This window comes from Danio rerio, chromosome 7, assembly GCF_052040795.2.
Source record: "Danio rerio strain M-AB ecotype USA chromosome 7, GRCz13ab, whole genome shotgun sequence".
NCBI classification, from domain to species: domain Eukaryota; kingdom Metazoa; phylum Chordata; class Actinopteri; order Cypriniformes; family Danionidae; genus Danio; species Danio rerio.
Genome location: NC_141027.1, coordinates 13155001 through 13175814, shown reverse-complemented (window position 1 = coordinate 13175814; position 20814 = coordinate 13155001). Strand labels below are relative to the sequence as shown.

Here is a 20814-nt window from a genome sequence, read left to right as displayed (position 1 = left end):
AAAGCGACTAAACCAAATGAATGTAATGTAAAAAAAAAGCTTAATGCCAAAAAGAAGACAAAAGATAAGCAAAAATGGCACAAAATCATGACAAATGCCGTGGTTGAATAAATGGAGAAGAGGCTTTGTAATCCCTCGTTGTAATAACAGTAAGACGGTTGATGCCTGCAGGACGGCACATGGTGGGGAAGCCATTACTGAGTGTAATTAAAGCCTGAGATCTCTTTTTTAGCCGCCCTGCAGTCTTTCCGTCTGCCTCACACTCCTCGTGTTCCCGTTTTCCGTCTGGCCCTCGCTGACCGACTCAAACCACAGACCACTAAACAAACACCTCCTCATTCAGCTGCTCTTCTAGGCAAAAAACACCAAGTGACACATTAAACGTGTTAAAGGTAATTAATTTTGAATAATAGCGGATTCGTTTATTTTGGGAAGAGGGGGATTCAATTAAACGCAGCACAGGTGATTAATTCCATTTATCAACTGGCTATTAATCAGAAAGCGGGTCTGTAATCACATCACCAGTTTATATAGAAATCATTTAGCCCAATTATTCATTTTCACTAAATATGTGCTCTGTCTGCCCATCCATCCATCCACCTTACTACGTATTCTTTCAATCTATCCATTCATCCATCCATTCATGCTTCCATCTTTCTATTTATTATTCTGACAATCCATCCATCATCCATCTTTCTATTTATTATTCTGTACATCCATCCATCCATTCATCCACCCTCGTATCTAAATATCCATCCATTTATCCCTCCATGTTTCTATTTATTATTTTATCTATCCATCCATCCATCCATCCATCCATCCATCCATCCAGTCATCAACTTATCCATCCATTTTTTTTATTTATCATTCCATCCATCCATCCATTCATTAATCTATCCATCTATCCGTCCATCTTTTTATTTATTATTCTGTTTATCAATCCATCCATGGATCGATGGATGCATCCATCCATCATCCATCCATCTTTATATTTTTAATTCCATCCATCCTTCTTCATATTTATTATTCCACCCTTCCGTCCGTCCATCCATCCATCTTTTTTATTATTATTTCAGTTAATCTGCCTGTCAATCTATCTATTTATCCATCCATCCATGCCTCCATCGTTCTGTTTATTATTCTGTGCATCCATTCATCCATCCACCCCCTTATCTATCTATTCCCCCATCTTTCTATTTATTATTCTGTCCATCCATCCATCCATCCATCCATCCATCTATTATTATATCCACCTGTCCATCCACCTATCCATTTTGCTATTTACTATTCTGTCCATCCATCATCCATCCATCTTTTTTACTATTATGTCAATCCATCTGCCTTTCAATCCATCCATCCATCCATCCATCCATCCATCCATCCATATCATGCCTTCATCTTTCTATGTATTATTCTGTGCATCCATTCATCCATCCACCCCCTTATCTATTTAATAATCTATTTATCCCTCCATCTTTCTATTTATTATTATATCCATCCATCCATCATTCCATCCATCTTTATATTTATTATTCAATCCATCCATTCATTTATATATCTATCCATCCATCCATCCATCCATCCATCCATCCATCCATCCATCCATCCATCCATCCATCCATCCATCCATCTTTCTATTTCTTATTATATCCAATCCATCCATGCACCTATTTATTTTTAAATTTATAATTCTATCCATCCATCCATCCATCCATCCATCCATCTTTTTATTATTGTCAATCAATCTGCCTGTCAATCCATCCATATATTTCTATGTATTATTCTGTGCATCCATTCATCCATCCATCCACCCCCTTATTTAATTCAATTAATTATTTCATTCATCCATTTATCCCTCCATCTTTCTATTTATTATTCTGTCCATCCATCTTCATATTTATTATCCTGTAAATCCATCCACCCCATCCATCCATCCATCCATCCATACATCCTTATTTTTACTATTCCATCCATCCATTCATTTATCTATCCATCTATTCACGGATACATCTATCAACCCATTCATCTTTATTTATAATTCCATTCATCCATCCATTCATCCATCTATCTTTTTTATTGTCAATCCATCTGTCTGTCAATTAATTTATCCATCCATCCATCCATCCATCCATGTCTCTATCTGTCTATCTATCTATCTATCTATCTATCTATCTATCTATCTATCTATCTATCTATCTATCTATCTATCTATCTATCTATCTATCTATCTATCTATCTATCTATCTATCTATCTATCTATCTATCTATCTATCTATCTATCTATCTATCTATCTATCTATCTATCTATCTATCTTCATATTTATTGTTCTGTCAATCTATCCATCCACCCATATGTATCTTTTGTGCTGAATTGCGTTACCTGAGTTGAATGGTAAATGGTTTTGTGCAGATGCTGAGGGTGAAGAAAAAAAAACTTACTGGCTCAACAACTAATTATCCAGACACAAAATAAGATTTACAAGTATTGAGAAGCAATCTGGATGTAAACACAAACGAGGGCACGTCATGAAAACCTCCTTCTCCTCCTCTTCCCCCTCCTCTTGCTGCTACGGCAATGTCAACAACAGCCTTCCATTACGTTTGTAGCTTTTCATCAATTTATTTCCGCGCACAACACCAATTTGTGGAAATGGCAAGGGAAAATAATTAGATGACCCCAAGGCAAATCTCTATTTTCTTCTGTTTTGTATCTCAGTGTCCAATACAGTTATAGAGGATTTGAATTTCAGATTCCATGACATCACCGTTCTGTTCCGAATTCTGACGAGCAGCATTCTAAATGAGTGTGTGTTAAAGGGATAGTTCACCCAAAACTGAAAATTCTGTCATTTATTTCACTTGTTCCAAACATGTTTCTTCTGTTGAACATGAAATAAGATATTTCTAAGAATGTTGGCAACTTGTAGCCATTAACCTTTTTTTTTTAATTATGAATGTCAACAGTCACCGGTTTTCAACATTCTTCAAAATATCAATCTTCTTAAGTGAGTGAGTTAATACTATTTTTGGGTGAACTGTCCTTTTAATTAGTGTATATTTATATTTAGTGTATAAAGTTTTAATAACAAATTTCTAAAAACTAATGTCTATAGTTTTTGCCATGATGACAGTACATAATATTTTACAAGTTATTTTGCAAGGCACAGGTATTCAGCTTAATATGACATTTAAATACTTTATTAGGTTGACTAGACAAGTTAGATTAATTACGCCTTGCAAGAAATGAATAATTCCATAAATGGAGCTAACAATACTGAGCTTATAAAAAATAAAAATAAAATAAAATAAAACAAAACAAAAATAAAACAAAAATTTAATTAAATTAAGCTAAAATTAATTTTATTTAATATAATTTAAAAATAATAAAATAAAAGTAATTTAATTACAGTGTTTTTCCTGTAGCCAGTCAAAATAAATAATTCTATAAAGGGGGCTAATAATATTGACCTTATAAAATAAAAAATATATAAATTCAATTTAATTCAATTCAATAAAAAAATAGTTAAAAATAGATGAATAAATAAATAAAAGTAAAAAATAAAACTCATTTAACTACAGTGTTTTTCCTGTAGCCAGTGATATTAAATATTTCCATAAAGGGAGTTAATATTATTGACTTTATAAATAAAATTAAACAAAATTAAATAAAATTACTTTCAATAAATAAATAAAAGTAAAAAAACTTAATATATATATATATATATATATATATATATATATATATATATATATATATATATATATATATATATATATATATATATATATATATATATATGAATTGAAATTAAATTAAATTAAAATCTAAAAATGCTGTGGCGTAGCACGTTCGCCTTACAGCAAGAAGGTCGCTGGTTCAACCTCTGCTGTGTCAGTTGGCATTTCTGTGTGGAGTTTGCATGTTCTCCCTGTGATGGCGTGGGTTTTCTCTGGGTGCTCTGGTTTTCTCCACAATTCCAAACACATGCACTATAGGTGAATTGGGTAGGCTAAATTAAATTAATAAAAGTCATTTAACTACAGTGTAAAATAATTCTGTAAAAGAGGCTAATATTGACCTTAAAAATAGAATAAAACTAAACAAAAAATAAAATAAAAACAAAACAAAAAAATTAAAAATAAAAACAAAACTAAACTAAAAAATAAATAAATAAACCTGTTTATATATTATATATTGTATTATATATTCTAGCTAAATTAAATGAAATAGGGATATTATAACAGGAAATATGGAAATATTTGTATCATATTTAACAACACTTTTGATTGATTCATACATTTTCCATGTAATTCCACATTTGGAACGGCATATGTGTTATAGAATGGTTTTATAGACACACACCCACACTTCTAAATCCCATTACCTTCAGTATGGCCGATTGTTTAGGCAGTGATATGCACGAACAGATGTCAGTATTGATTATCACAACTATTTAAGACACTGTAAACATTGTGCAGAAACTGGCCGTACTCACCAGTTTACGTTGGCACCATCCACAGACCCCGCATAACGCCACCAGCCACACAACACACACCGTTAAACCCACTGACACCAGGAACACGCTCAGAGACAAAGAACCTGTGGAGAGACCAGAGCATCGCATTAGAGCGGGAAACACACACACACACACACACACACACACACACGAGGGTGGGATCAACCTGTCAATCATATGTAATCCACCAATAACAAACCACAACATCCAATGAATTCCCAATGGAAAACGTCAAGTCCCGCCTCATATTTGTTCTCATTCAAGAACAAATTTCACAGTGCGGCATTGTTTATCACTTTGATCATTTGGTCTAAAAATGTTAATAAAAATGGTGCTGCCAATGCGTAAAAAGCAACTGCAAGCACAGCACTGTTTTATTCACAAATATCTGTGTTAAATGTAGGAATGCAAAATTATTGGCAGCCCTATGAATTCATATGAGAAAATATTTTTCCCTCTAATTTTTTAAAGGAAGTGTGGTGTTGATAAATGCTTACCAATATTTGCACACACACAACTAGCTTTAAACATAATTAAGACAGGTCATATATATATATATATATATATATATATATATATATATATATATATATATATATATATATATATATATATACAGTTGAAGTCAGAATTATTAGCCCCATTTGAATTTTTTTCTTCTCTTTTAAATATTTCCCAAATTATGTTTAACAGAGCAAGGAAATTTTCACAGTATGTCTGATAATATTTTTTCTTCTGGATAAAGTCTGATTTTTTATTTTATTTTAGCTAGAATAAAAGCAGTTTTAAATTTTTTAAACACCATTTTAGGGACAAAATTATTAGCCCCTTTAAGCAAATTTTTTTCTCAATTGTCTACAGAACAAACCATCGTTATACAATAACTTGCCTAATTACCCAAACCTGCCTAGTTCGCCTAATTAACCTAGTTAAGCTCTAAATGTCACTTTAAGCTATATAGAAGTGTCTTGAAAAATATCAAGTCAAATATTATTTACTGTCATCATGGCAAAGATAAAATAAATCAGTTATTAGAAATAGGTTTTTAAAACTATTATGCTTAGAAATGTGCTGAAACAATCTTCCCTCCATTAAACAGAAATTTGGGAAAAAAATAAACAGGGGCGCTAATAAGTCAGGGGGGCTAATAATTCTGACTTCAACTGTATACATACATTCCCAGCAGACAAAATGTGGCTTATAGAACTAAGAAATATTGCACTGTTAGAATGTTCTACAGCACAAATTAACAGAGCTAAACCCCAAACAATCAAAGGATGGTCTGATTTTATTGAGAACATTTTATATAATATCTAGATAAACTAAAGTGTACTATATTAGAGATGTACAAAGGTCACTTTTCACCCCGGAGTTTTTTCTTTTCCTGTCTATTGTTTTTGTTTTTTAAAGGGCCATGACACCCCCCACTTTCGGTTAAAGTCAACTTCAGATTTTTTTCAAAAGATGCATGATTAATGGGCGTGGAGCTCAGCGAGCATCGGGCAGGAGTGGGCGTGACCAGCAGGGGAGAACGTGAGCAAACAACTGTTGTTGTCAGTTAGCTCACAAAATGAGACAAACCGTGAGAAGGCGCATGAGTTTATAGTTTACAAAGTTAAAATGCAAAGAAATGAACAGTGATTTAAAGCCCTGCTACATTTGTTATTCGTAATTTCATATACAGACAACCACAATTTATATCATTATAAAGATAAGTGTGTTCATGTAAACACTATAGATGAGGACTTCTCCCTCAATCCCCGTATCCAGCAGACTCAGTGCAGCAGGTCTCCTGACCTGTCTATTTTAACCATTAACCCTGCTGGTAATCTGGAGGATTTAGGCAAACACAGCAGCACAGTGATGTGTCTGAATGTGAACGAACTCCTGATAAAAGACAGCGTCCGCCATTCTCTAATTCTCGTGCTGCTCTCCCGACAAAAATGCTAGCAGCACACACAGCTTTTCTGTGTGATTGGCCCTGACAAGATCGCGGGGGAAAACATGCAACAAACCCCGTGGATGATGGAAACAAACGCATATGAGCCTTCATGAACGGCTAAATACTGTGCCGTGGTTTCTGTGTCTCTCAGCTCGGGCTTGACACTGGCAGGTCTGGCAGGTCTCATGAATAATTAAGCAGCCGGCTCTTCTCATAGGATAAGAAAACTCCGCTATGAATAATAATGAGAAACTGACGCGTCATCATTGCACTTGCAGTACTGCGCTACGTCGCCGATTTTGATCCCGCCCCAAAAATCATTTTAAACCCGGAAGCTGAAATTAGTGGTGTCCTGAACCTTTAATTGTTCAATGTATTTTCATTTAACGCACTACTTGGCTTTTATATAGTCGTTGCTAGCTATGTATGCTGGCTTTGTTCTGCAATAAATAAATAATCGCAAAACAAGTGATTGCTTTAATTTAAAACAAATATTGAGTAAACCTTAAGCCCTAAAAGCAAAAACTTTGCTTAAACCCATTGTAACTTGAAGCAGTTAAGTTGATTTAGGTTCATTTAGTTAAATATTTTAAAGGCAACAGGTTTACTCACTCTTAAGTAAAGTCAACTAATAGTTTAATTGATAAATATACACATGGATTTTCATTGCAGGCTCAAGTTTTCATATACGTTACTATTAAAAAATTTCTAAAAAGTCTTCTTAGAGATTTACCTTGTTAAACTCTGTATAAACTCTTATTTATGCATGCTGTTAGAACCATTTCAAACTTCAAGTGAGTCTTATGTATTCAGTTGTTCAGGCATCTTGATGGTCATACAGTCTGACATTATGACAACTGAGATCATACAATGTGACATGGAGACCTTTTGTTCAGACTGACAAGCTATAATCAAAACACTATTAAAATCACAGAGTTTAAGCCCACTTTTGACCTATCTGAAGAATGTAGAGCAATGTTTAAATCTGTATTTTGTTTTGTTGCATTAATGTATTGGTTGTAATTATTTTATTATTGACCGTGCACTTGGTTTGATAATGTTTGAACTTAATATGAGTCAGGTTAGTGTCTTTTGTAGCACTGTATTTTAAGGTGTCCTTGTTACACATTTGAAATGCATTTAACCACATTTTAACCCTATTTTGTTAGAATGTTGTTAAATACATATGCCGATTTAATAAATGTATATTAAAATAAGTACATGAAATTAAACAATAATTACTAATTTTATAAATTAGTGTTTACACTGTAACATGAGCACTTTAAATTGTGTGCTAATAATATAATCAGAATTAATAATGGTCACGTTTATTATGCTACATGGTTCAGGACAACCAAACAAGTATTTTTATTATACTCTTTTTATTTTTTAAGGTTTTAACTCAGACGAGTGAACAAAGGATTTGTATGAATACTGTATAATGAATAAGGCTTTGTTCTATACTGAAAAATGCAATACTTCTGAAAAAAGCCTATAAATCAGGTAATAAGCCTATAAATCTGTAAAAAAGCCTATACATCTGTGAATAAGCCTATAAATCTGTAAATACATATAAATATGCAAATAAGCCTATTAACTATAACTAAGCCTATACATCCTGTAAATAAGCCTATTAATCAATAAATATGTCTACAAATCAGTAAATAAGACTAGACTTCTGTGAATAAGCCTGTGTAAATAGGTATATAAATATGAAAATAAGCCTAAATAAATTTATAAAAAAGTCTATGAATCTGTAAAAAAGTCTACAAACCTGTAAATATGCCTATAAAAATCTAAATAAGTCTAAACATTTGTAAATGAGTCTAGAACTATGCAACTGAGCCTAAATAATCTGTAAATATGCCTACAAAACCTGTAAATGAGTCTACAAATCGGTAAATATGCATGTAAAATCTGTCAATTAGTCTAGAAATATGCAAATAAGCATAAATAACCTGTAAATAAGCCTATAAATCAGTAAATAAGTCTTTAAATCAGTAAATAAACCTAGACACCTGTACATAAGTCTATGTGCAAATATGTTTATAAATATGCAAATAAGCCTAAACAAAATAGGTCCTCAAACCTGTAAATATATAAAAATCTAAAAAAGTCTAGAAATCTGTGAATAGGCCTAAACATATGTAGATAAGTCTATAAATATGCAAATATGCCTAGATAATCTGTAAAAAGGCTATACATCTGTAAATGAACCTATAATATGCCTATGAATACGTAAATAAGTCTAACATAAGCAAATAGGCCAAAAAAATCTGTAAATAAGCCAGTAATTCTGTAAATTAGTTTATAAACATGCAAATAAGCCCCGAAAAATCAGTAAATAAGCCTATAAATTTGTAAATAAGTCTATAAGCACACAATAAGCCATCAAAAATCTGTAAATAAGCCTATAAATCTGTAAATAAGTTTATAAATCTGTAACTATATGCCTATAAAATCTGTAAATAAGTCTATAAACACGCAATAAGCCATCAAAAATCTGTAAATAAGTCTATAAAATCTGTAAATAAGTCTATAAACATGCAATAAGCCATCAAAAATCTGTAAATAAGCCTATAAATGTGTAAATAAATATATCAATCTGTAACTATATGTCTATAAAATCCGTAAATAAGCCTATAAATCTCTAAGTAAGTCTATAAACACACAATAAGCCATCAGAAATCTGTAAATAAGCCTATAAATGTGTAAATAAAAATATCAATCTGTAAATATATGTCTATAAAATCTGTAAATAAGCCTATAAATCTCTAAGTAAGTCTATAAACACACAATAAGCCATCAGAAATCTGTAAATAAGCCTAGAAATGTGTAAAAAAGTTTATAAATCTGTAACCGTATGCCTAGAAAATCAGTAAATAAGCCTATAAATCTCTAAGTAAGTCTATAAACACACAATAAGCCATCAGAAATCTGTAAATAAGCCTATAAATCTGTAAATAAGTTTATAAATCTGTAACTACTTCTTCTTCTACTTTGGCCTTAATCCCTTATGGTTGCGGGGTCGCCTCTTTGGAAAAAGCCATTTTAGACTTGTCCATATGATAACGACCTTTTTTTTAAACATTCCGGCCGGCCTGTCGTCTGGGCCTGTCACCCTCACACACTACGGACAATTTAGCCTACCCAATTCACCTACAGCATGTCTTTGGACTGTGGGGAAACCGGAGCACCCGGAGGAAACCACGCGAACGCAGAGAGAACATGCAAACTCCACACAGAAATGCCAACTGAGCCGAGGTTCGAACCAGCGACCCAGCGACCTTCTTGCTGTGAGGCGACAGCACTACCTACTGCACTGCTTTGCCCATAAATCTGTAACTACATGCCTATAAAATCTGTAAATAAGCCTATAAATCTATAAATAAGTCTATAAACACACAATAAGCCATCAAAAATCTGTAAATAAGCCTATAAATCTAAAAATTAGTCTATAAATCAGTAAATTTGCACATAAAATCTGTAAATGAGTCTGTGAATATGCAAATAAGCATAAATATCCTGTAAATAAGCCTATAAAATCTGTAAATGAGCCTATAAAGCTGTAAAAAGGCCTTAAAATATGCAAAAAAATCTGTAAATCCCCATGGTATTGAGAATCAGTATTTTTTTTTTTAAGTTTTAAGTTTGAAAAATAAATCTTCCCTCCTCTGAAACTTTTGCGCTGTGACTCAGACCTAAAATAAACTCTTTTGGACTGTAATGTCATGACAGGGTGAATGTGCTAGATTCCAGTTGACCGGTTTACATTTCACATGCGCTTTGCTCAGCTTAACTGTATTTCAGAGAGCTGCTTGTGTTTTATTTCACCACCTCCTCTCACTTTGCTAATTAAATCAGTCTCTGTTCTTCAAAGAAGTTTCTTTACCTAATTAAACAATGCAAATGGGGCAGTAAGGTACAGGTCAATTAATGAATTTTAATGTGCCCCAATGACTAATATACATCCATTAGCATAGCTTAAATTTTATTCATAATCACAATTTATTTTAGGACTTTTACATGAGACCTTTAGCGATTCATTATTTATCATCTGTTAATTAATATGTATATGCAAAAGTATAATTTAAATAAAAATTAATAATCACTTGAGACATTCATGCATACACTGTATATATTCTTTATATTTTTTGTTGTATTTGTTTAATATTTTGTTGTATTGTAATAATTTCTATAAAGTTTTTTTTTTTAAATACACTTAACGGCCACTTTATTAGGTGCACCTTACTAGTACCTGGTTGGACCGCCTTCAGATCTGCCTTAATCCTACGTGGCATAGAATCAACAAGGTACTGGAAATATTCCTCAGAGATTTTGAACTATATTGATATGATAGCATCACACAGTTGCTGCAGGTTTGTCAGCTGCACATCCAGGCCTGTGCAGAGACTGTCCAAAGGGCATGTGCAGGATGAATTTTTTGAAGACCGGGTGGAAGGGGGGGTTGTTTTGGGGGTGTTGTTGTCGTTGCGCGCGTACTGAAGAGCAGTGTTGTCGTGCGTGTTCTGATCAGCAGTGTTGTCGTGCGCGTTCTGATCAGCAGTGTTGTTGCGCACCTACTGGCGGGGGCTCGCGGGGGCACTTTTGATCATTTTGGAAGGGCACTTTCTATCCAAGACTAAAAAGGGCATGTGCACTGCACAGGTTGAGCCCTATGTGTGCACGTGCCTGTGCACTCCCATGATGCAAATCTCCCGTTTTAACACATCCCCAAGGGGCTCTATTGGATTGAGTTATGGTGCATGTGGAGGCCATTTGAGTTCAGTGAACTCATTTGCGCTGTAGTTTTGATTTTCTTTGATGCTGTGGCGTTGACATGATGATCAATTGGAACGAATGGGCCCAAAGTGTGCCAAGAAAATTTCCCCTACACCAGGGCTATTCAATTGTCATTAAAACCTGGAGATGGTCGTGCAGAAAATTCCAGTAGATCAGCAGTTTCTGAAATACTCAGACCAGCCCGTTTGGTACCATTTACCATGCCACGTTTAAAGTAACTTAAATCATCTTTCTTCCCAATTCTGATGCTCGGTATGAACTGCAGCAGATCATCTTGACCATGTCTACATGCCTAAATGCATTGAGTTGATGCCATGTGATTGGCTGATTGTTGAATTGTGCATTAATGAGCAGTTGGACAGGTGTGCCTAATAAAGTGGCCGGTGAGTGTGTGTGTGTGTGTGTGTCTGTGTATATATTTGTGTTTTTTTATTAAGTTAGAAAAATAATGTTAAAAATAAAATGTATTATCTAAAAATATTAAGGATATAATTTTAAATAATAATATGAATTTGTTTTTAATATTGTGTTTGTATTAAATATTGAATTTTATATTTTAATGTAATTGAAATGGATTTAATTTAAACACAAATGCACATTTTAGCCGTGTTACACTTAGTTAAAAATGTGTGAATAAACTGTTAAACATGTGCCCTCTTTGAAATGCTAAATGACCCCTTAAGCGTCGACATTTTTAAGCTCTTGACATTTCTTTAAAAAAAACTGCACACATTTTCCCTCCTCTAAGAAACTTGCTTCCTAGTAATCTGCCAACATCTTTACCAAAATGAATCTTCACAAGTGCCTGATTTGGAGAGCTCTACATACCGTAGGCAGCAGCTCTGCGTGCTGTACAGATAGTGCCCTACACTGTCAGCTCAATTCATTTTAATAGAGCTTGACATCTGCATGTTGGTGAGCAATTGACTTAAATTGAGTAAATATGTAAAAACAGAAAATTAAAGTCAGTGTGGAACTTCTCTTTACTTTTACTATTTACTTCTTTACTTTAGTAGATAAGGAAACAGTGGAAACTCACTTCACTGAAGACATCCATTTGCCTACATGTTTAATTTTATTTGTTTTCAAAATTATTTCTAAATTCAGTTCTAATTTCCAGCAAATGATTAAATGAACAATAAGTTATGTCCAAACACGCCTCCTAATTTTATGCCCCGTATGGTGATGTAAACATCTCCAAAATCCGACAGGAGGACAAATCTAAACTTGTTTTTGATTAAAACGAATATAAATATTCATATAATAAACATTACTAATAATAATAAAATGACACACATGCAAATTGTTATGAATAAACTGAAAAAAGATAAAAGATTTTTGTGTATTGCTGTACACCCTGTCTGTATTAAGCAATGTGTAAGTCTTTGAACCTGCAAAGGGTGCATTACTAAAGCGCTCTCCACTGGACTTTAGACCTGCTTTCAGATAGTCAATTTCCTCAAGGTCAGTTCCTCAAAATAACAACATGCCAACAATGTGCCTTAACATGCCTCCTTTATAGAACAGAACACCCATAAATCTACAAAGTGGTACAAATGTATTTGCCATTTAAACAATGTGGTACAAAACATAAATATTCTGATTGCGCTGGTCTGAAACAGCAACAAATGATGCAAAACTTGTGCCATGTATGATAGTGCCCAAGTAGTGTATTCAAAATCTCCCCCTATAGTCATAAATAGTGCATTATTTAACAGAGTAGTCATTTGCAGTGGTCTGCAAAGCAAAGTGTAAGTTCCGAAGTGCACTCAAATCAATCTTACAATGCACCGCAATAACAAGCATACAACTAATGTACTCTTAACAGCTAGAAAACTCCCATAATGCACCGTGAGAGAATCAATTTGAGTTTTTTACTTCTGGTTAACACAAAAAGAGATATTGTAAAGCATGATGGTTGCTGGCATCCAATCATAATAAACTATCCCCCTAGTATGGAAGTAAATGGGTGCATTGGGAGTCTTCAAAATAGAAGAAAGAAACTCATAAAGGTTCAAAACCACAAGAGAGATGATAAATGATTAGGTCATTTTTTTTCTGTCGTGTTTCTTCTGGGGCAAACAGCCAAATTGCTTACAGCTGAAAATCTGGTCATGTAGCGTGTTGTTAGGACATGGGCTTACAATGTAAACTGCTCACCTAATGTTTACAGTCATAGCATTAATATTATTTACTAATAAATAACCACCTCATCTGGAACTAAATCTGCGTCTCATTTCAGAGGCTGTTACTGTCCACCAAAGTTCGCATTGCAGTGACAGACGCATACTTTCAGAGCCTTTCTGACTGAATGGATAAAATATGCAGTTTTCCATCAAGGTCAACCTGGGGTGCTGAAATATAATTGGCTAAACTGGCATGGGGTGGGTTAAAATTACCAAAACGAAGACCGCCGTTCAGGCATGTAACTTGCATTTTCAAAGCAGAATATCTGACTTTAGCATTGTTTTTCAGATAAACAAGAATGCTCACTTAAATATCTGCATACATATTATGGTATTTTTATGCTTTAGAACAGTTAAAAACTTACATAAAGCACTTTTAAGTAACTTTAAACATCACGATTTTTAAAGTAGTCTTGTTACATATGATTTCACACTGCATGACTATCTGCAGTAGCATTCAGTCGCTGCTGTGTTTACACTGAAGGATTAATTAGTGACAGGAGGTTTCACACTGTACGACTTTACAATAGTAGAGTTGCCGACAACTTTGTCTTGATCTGCAAACTACATCTTAAAACAAAACACATATGAGAACTGACATAGAAACAACGCAAGGTCAATAGTAAATCTTTTTTATTAACTACATAATGAGAAAGAAGTCTTTAGTGGTGTAGGAAATGTAGTTATTTTGCTCACTTGGCTTTTGAAGGGAATTAGCAGATTCCCTCAATCTTTTTTTCTTTTTAGACCCGGTTGTGGTATTGATCAGATGACATGTCAAACAGACGGGTGCTCCTGCCGAACTTCCACTAGTTTTTCCTCCAATTCCTGGGCCCAAGTAGACTGAAAATAAGCCCCTAACTCCTCCCCCAACCTCCCGCTGGCCTGCAGATACTCATACTAGTGGATGCTGCTCTCTCATTGGCTGTAGGTAATCGCCAATGTTATTTTCTATCAGAACTCATTTCACAGGGCATGAATTTGAATAATAATACTAATTCCTTACATTTCTATAGCACTTTTCTGGGCACTCAAAGCGCTTTACACAATGGGGGGAATCTCCTTATTCACCACCATGTGCAGCATCCACCTGGATGACGCGATGGCAGCCATTCCGTGCCAGACCGCACACCACACACCAGCTGATTGGTGGAGAGGAGACAGAGTGATGATATGCCAATTATGATATGGGGATGGTTAGGAGGCCATGATGGACATAGACCAGTGGGCAGATTTGGCCAGGATGCTGGGGTTAAACCCCTACTCTTTTTCGAAGGACATCCTGGGATTTTTAACAACAACTGAGAGTCGGGAACTAGCTTTAACATCTCATCCGAAAGACAGCGCTCACTGAGCAGTATAGAGTCCTTGTCACTATACTGGGGCATTAGGACCCACACAAACCACAGGTCGAGCGCCCCCTGCTGGTCTCACTAACACCACTTCCTGCAGCAACCTAGCTTTCCCATGTGGTCTCCAATCGAGGTACTGACAGGGCGCAGCCCTGCTTAGCTTCAGTGGGAGTTGCAGAAAGCTGCCGTCGACAGCTCCAGATATTTATCAGCCAAATATCTCACAGGTGTCGGAGACTTATTGATGATTCTCTCAGATCGTGTCTTTGATAGTTCACACTGTGTGATTGTCACTCACATGACTGAGCACCGATTTGCCTGTGATTTCAGACATATGTCAGCTAGTTCTCAAAACCTGTCAGCAAATCGAGGCTAAAATCATGAAACCTGAATTGGCCATTACACAACAGTTAATCTCGCAATATGTTTAAAGACAAGTGTTAGGAGATTATTTTTTCCACTGATTTCAGTTTTACAGATATTTTTTTTTTCAACACATTTCTAAACATGATAGTTTTAATGACTCATTTCAAATAACTGATTTATTTTATCTTTGCCATGATGACAGAACATAATATTTACTAGATATTTTTCAGGATACTAGTATTCAGCTTAAAGTGACATTTAAAGGCTTAACTAAGTTAATTAGGCAAGTTAGGGTAGGTTGGCAAGTCATTGTATAATGATGGTGTGTTTTGTAGACTATTGAAAACAAATATTGCTTAAGGGCGCTAATAATATTGACCTTAAAATGGTTTTAAAAAATTAAATTTGCATTTATTTTAGGCCAAATAAAACAAATAAGACTTTCTCCAGAAGAAAAAAATATTATAGGAAAAACTGTGAAAAGTTCTATGCTCTGTTAAACATCATTTAAGAAATATATATATAAAAATAGAAAAATGACTTCACAGGAGAGCGAATCATTTTAGCTTCAACTCTGTCTATGCGTTGAACACATATTTCTGTACCTCTTCTTTAGCATTATCTGTAAGCAAACATGAAAATATCAGTACTTTTGACAACACTACCAGTGAAACAGACAATGCTCTGAAAGAAAGAGATTGTCTTTTTTATTTCCTTCTCAAACTGGCTGAAAAGTTTGAGGTCTGGAAGGGTAATACTTCAGATAAAAAAAAATGTCTGAGAGAAAATTTGACAGTAATCCAGCAGCTGAGAAGGCGAAGAAAAGAGGGAATAATATATATTGTGGAAGAAAAGAGAAAACCGCAGAGGTTTCTGTCAGAAAGAGGGCGGAAAGGAGCAGGATAAATGATTTTATAATGCCTTTAAGAAATATATGAAATGAGGAAAATTACAGGGAGAAGAAGGGAGAGGAGATGAATGTGTGTGTGAGAGAGAGATGGTTATGGGGATTTTTTTATCCTTTTATTCAATATTATCAGCTTATTAGTCTTGCAAAGCCAGACGTCTGACTAACTGCATAAATTCTGATTCACGTTCCAGTTAAGAACCAGCCGCCACAAGACCGTCTGACCGCATTAATAAAAACACTTCATTAATTTGTATTTATGTCTTGTTTTTCCAGTAAAACATCCTTACACAGGACACATTTACTGGAGAAGTAAAACCTTGCAATATGATTAGTAATAACAGCATTTATTCCTGAACAGTTTGCATGATGAACATATAAATTAATTACTAAAGCATTACTAAAAGACAAACAAACTGCTCTTTGCACACTGTGATACATAATCTACACTGTGAGATCTCAAAAGAGTTGTATTTTGTGTCTGTGGGCCTTAGTTTGGATACATTTATGGACTCATTATATCATTTGGTTTAAAAGGTATCATTTTGTAGTCTCTGAATGTCCTTTTCGGAAAAACATCAAAGTTATCGTTGGAAAAAAAAAGATTGTAGAAAATACAGCTCTGTGCAAATTATCCTTTACTTATTTATTTAGTTAGTTAACTTTACCTTTGCAAATGAAAAGTAAATGTTTTATGACAAACTAAATGTGTTTTCAAAGTACAGTAGGTGTAAAATACAACATTTTAACCTTTTGAGTGCTGAAAAGCGAATTTAAGGGAAATTTGTGTTAATGAAAAACACACACACACACACACACACATATATATATATATATATATATATATATATATATATATATATATATATATATATATATATATATATATACTCACTGCACATGTTAATAATGTCACTTTGGAATTCACTTCCTTCTGATCTCCGTAATTTAAACTCTCTTTCACAATTTAAATCCAAGCTCAAAACATACCTTTGTTTGAAACAACTTATTCTCTTTAATGCCGAGTTCAGACTGCATGATTTTCAAAGTAGCCGTGTCACAGATGTTTTCACACAGCATGACTATCTGGGTTAGTGTTTTATCTCTGTTTTGTCTACACTGCAAGATGGATCAGCGATAGGGGCTTTCACATTGCGTGACTTTACAATAGGAGGAATCGCCGACAACTTTGTCCAAAGTACATCTCGCAGCCAAAAACACGCAGTATATGTAGTACACACACACACAAGTGAATGCTGCTCTCTAATTGGCTGTAGGCGATCGCCGATGTTATTTTTAGTCTATTTTTCTATTGACTTTTATTCTATTTTTATTTGAACTGATTGTTCTACAGTAGCTGTCTTGTACAGTGACCTTGAGTGTCATGAAAGGCGCATTTAAATAAAATTCATTATTATTATTATTATTATTGTTATTTTCTTTAAAAATATTTTTTTAATAGCTAACATAACATAACAACAAAAATACCATTTATTTATTTATTTATTTAATTATTTCAGAGTAATATGCAGAGATTTATAATATGCAGAGATAAATTTTCCAATGAAAAACTAACACAAGTAAAAAACTAATAATGTGAAATATTTAATACAACTTTAAATATTATTATTACTAGTAAGTGTAATTTTGTTGTCTTCAAATTTCCTTTGAAATTTTAGGAAAAATAAAACTGTTAATTATAAACAAAAGGTTGTAGAAATAGTTCTGAGATTGAGCTCTGTGAAAATAATACAGTATTATTTTTCAGTAAAAAGGTAATATTATTATAATACTATCTGATTTTTTTAAACAAAGTGCAATAAGAAAGTGTTTAACACTTTTTTTTTATAATTTTTTTATAAAAAACATTATTTAGTCTATAAAATAAATATAAAAATTAAAAGAGCTAACATAACAAAAATACATATTTATTTATTTATTTATTTATTTATTTATTTATTTATTTATATTTAAGACTAATATGCAAAGATTAAGTAACATGCATCACTTAAGTAACATGAGATATTCAAATAAAAAGTATTTCTGTGAGCATCGTTACTCCTGTCTCCAGTGTCACATGATCCTCATCTAAACCATTCTAAAAATAAACCAATTATTTATAAACAACAATGAAGCATTGAGCATCCAAAAATGCGGTAATCAGAACATCATCTTACGTCCTGCAGAAGTCTTTGACCTGTGGACATCTCTCGATGTGCCATGAAAGATGAGAAAGCTCTTCTGGTCTAAAGTGTCTCTGAGGGCTGATATCTAAACATCGCTCCCTGTTGACTGAACCATTAGCAACTTTATCTTTCAGTCCCTATCTTACAGAGACAGAAACGCACTCTAATACAATATAGAGAAGATAAGGGAACAAGATCACAAAATGACCACAAGGACAGACAATTATGACTCTGACGATGCAAAAATCCAAGACCAGACGGGCTCTTTTTTAATGAAGTGTATCAGTCTCACTGTACTGGAAGTTGAATCTAGGATAGTAAACAAACAAGTTGTGACCACCAAATGACTTGTCTGAAGTTAATGTACTAAAAAAAGATTTTTTTTTTGTTGGTAGTTTAAACTACTTATTTAAAATGAGCTGAAACGACACAATTCTTGAAATTTCATTGGGACAACTTGATTGTTTCATGTTTAATCCACTTAAATTTGTAAAAACTAACGAGTTGACTTATTTCCATCATGTTGTGTCAATACAAATCAGTTGTGTGTATCCCAGCATTTTTACAGTGATGTACTGTTTACAGCTTGTTTTATTGAGGTCTTTTCATAGCTGATTACATGGGACTTGAAATGTTCATTCATGTTTATTTGTTGCTATAACGTGCAGTAAATATGAAGGATTTACAGCTTTCACTTTAACTTTTCAGGGAAGCACGGTTCTGTGTTCAGCCGTAAATCTCCTCTGGATAAAGGCCAGAGGGTGGTGTACAGTATGTGCCATCAATCCACCAATGCTTGTCCTATTTCTCTCTTTGAATGAGCGGGATTTAAATACGAATATCATCAGACAGTCCAGTGATGTCGTTTTGAACAAAGTTTTAATAACAGCTTAACTAAACTGTTACACGGTGTAACGGTGGCATGGTCCCAAAAAGAATATTTATATATATTAAAGAGCCCATATTATGGGTTTTTGAAAATTCCCCTCCATGTAGTGTGTAACACAGCTCTAAGTGAAGTGAAGTATCCAGCTAAGGCTTAAATCAGTTAGTGTACAGTGTTTAAAAATGTTGATTCATCTATAAAAGAGTCGACTCATAGTGCTTCAAACGAGTCGCCTTGATACCGGTTCATTAGGTGTTTCGCCATGACGTACGAACGAAACCAAGTTATTCACGTGCACGCGCAAACCCGGGAGATTTCAAACCTGCGGCCCCGCCCTCTGACACAGAAACCCAGACACAAACACACACACACACAAACACACGCACACACACACACACACACACACACACCCACAAACACACACAAACACACACAAACATGCGGTCGATTGAAGTCACACTGCAGATGGATATATTGAGTCTCTACCCAAAGATGAAACCTCAGCATTATAGCCAAGCAGTTGGAAACTACTGGACACTTCTGGAAACTACATGCTACAAAGAATACTTCATCTGCGTTTGTTAAAGGAAGGATCAGTAAAGAGTAACTTACTGATGGACATGTCAGGATGGATTTTTCTTCCTTTATTTCTCAAGTGTAAGTACGTGCGATTAAAGTTGTTGCCTCGTTGACTCTAGCTTGCAAATGTATTTAGTTGTGATTTGTTACTTGTAACCGCGTGTACTGTATCAGGTTAACTGGCTATATTCTCTTATCGCGTGCAAAGTCACGTTAAAAACGCGACGCGTGCTGCTTTGTTATCGGAGCTCCGTGGATGAGGAGTAGTGTGTGTGTCTGTGTGTGCGCGCGCTATCGTCCGGAGGTGTGTGTGTTTGTGTGTGTGTTTGTGTGTGTGTGTGTGTGTGCGCGCGCATTGTCTTCCGGAGCAGGGTTTAGTGCGTGTGTGTGTGTGAGTGTTTGCAATATGTGTGTGTGTGTCTGTGAAAAGAGCAGAGTGAGAAGCTAGGAGATCTCCTCAACTGTTTTTGGAGTTTTTGCTCAATAAAATAGTAAGTCGTCTGTATTTTCAAGTCCATAGTCTGTATTTACATTGACCCACTGGCAGCTAAAATCCATGCCTACACTATCGAGCGTGTATGAACTGTGATTACTTTTATATTGCTGATTAGCTGTTTGGCATTTCACTCTCTGACTGAACGCTGTCGACCAATCGCAACAGACTGTCATCGGTCCAATCAGCGCAGATTAGCTTCGCGCTAAGGAGGGGTTTGGCAACAAATGAATCACTGGACGATTCATACGGGAGTCGCTGGGATATTTAGGTAAAAATAAATGCAGATTATAAGACCATGAAAGTGTTTTTTGACCTTGCATGCATATTTAACTGTTGTTGGAGACCCTTACAACCAAGATATGACCCTATTTCATGTATAATATGGGCTCTTTAAATATAAATATAGTGCAGTAGGTAGTGCTGTCGCCTCAAAGCAAGAAGGTCACTGGTTCGAGCCTCAGCTGGGTCAGTTGGCATTTCTGTATGAAGTTTGCATGTTCTCCCCACGTTCACATGGGTTTTCCCCGAGTACAAAGACATGTGATACAGGTGAATTGGGTGAGCTAAATTGTCCATAATGTATTTGTGTGAATG

The 20814-nt window shown here is 34.5% G+C and overlaps 1 protein-coding gene across 3 annotated transcripts in view; it reads right to left on the bottom strand.

Moving 5' to 3' along the window:
- Positions 1-20814, bottom strand: part of syt7b (synaptotagmin VIIb) — a 291633-nt gene that overhangs the window by 162954 nt on the left and 107865 nt on the right. For all 3 annotated transcript variants that reach the window (XM_087258665.1, XM_087258666.1, NM_001245957.1), the window contains 1 exon segment: positions 4497-4600. In XM_087258665.1, the coding sequence (XP_087114791.1) occupies positions 4497-4600 (104 nt within the window).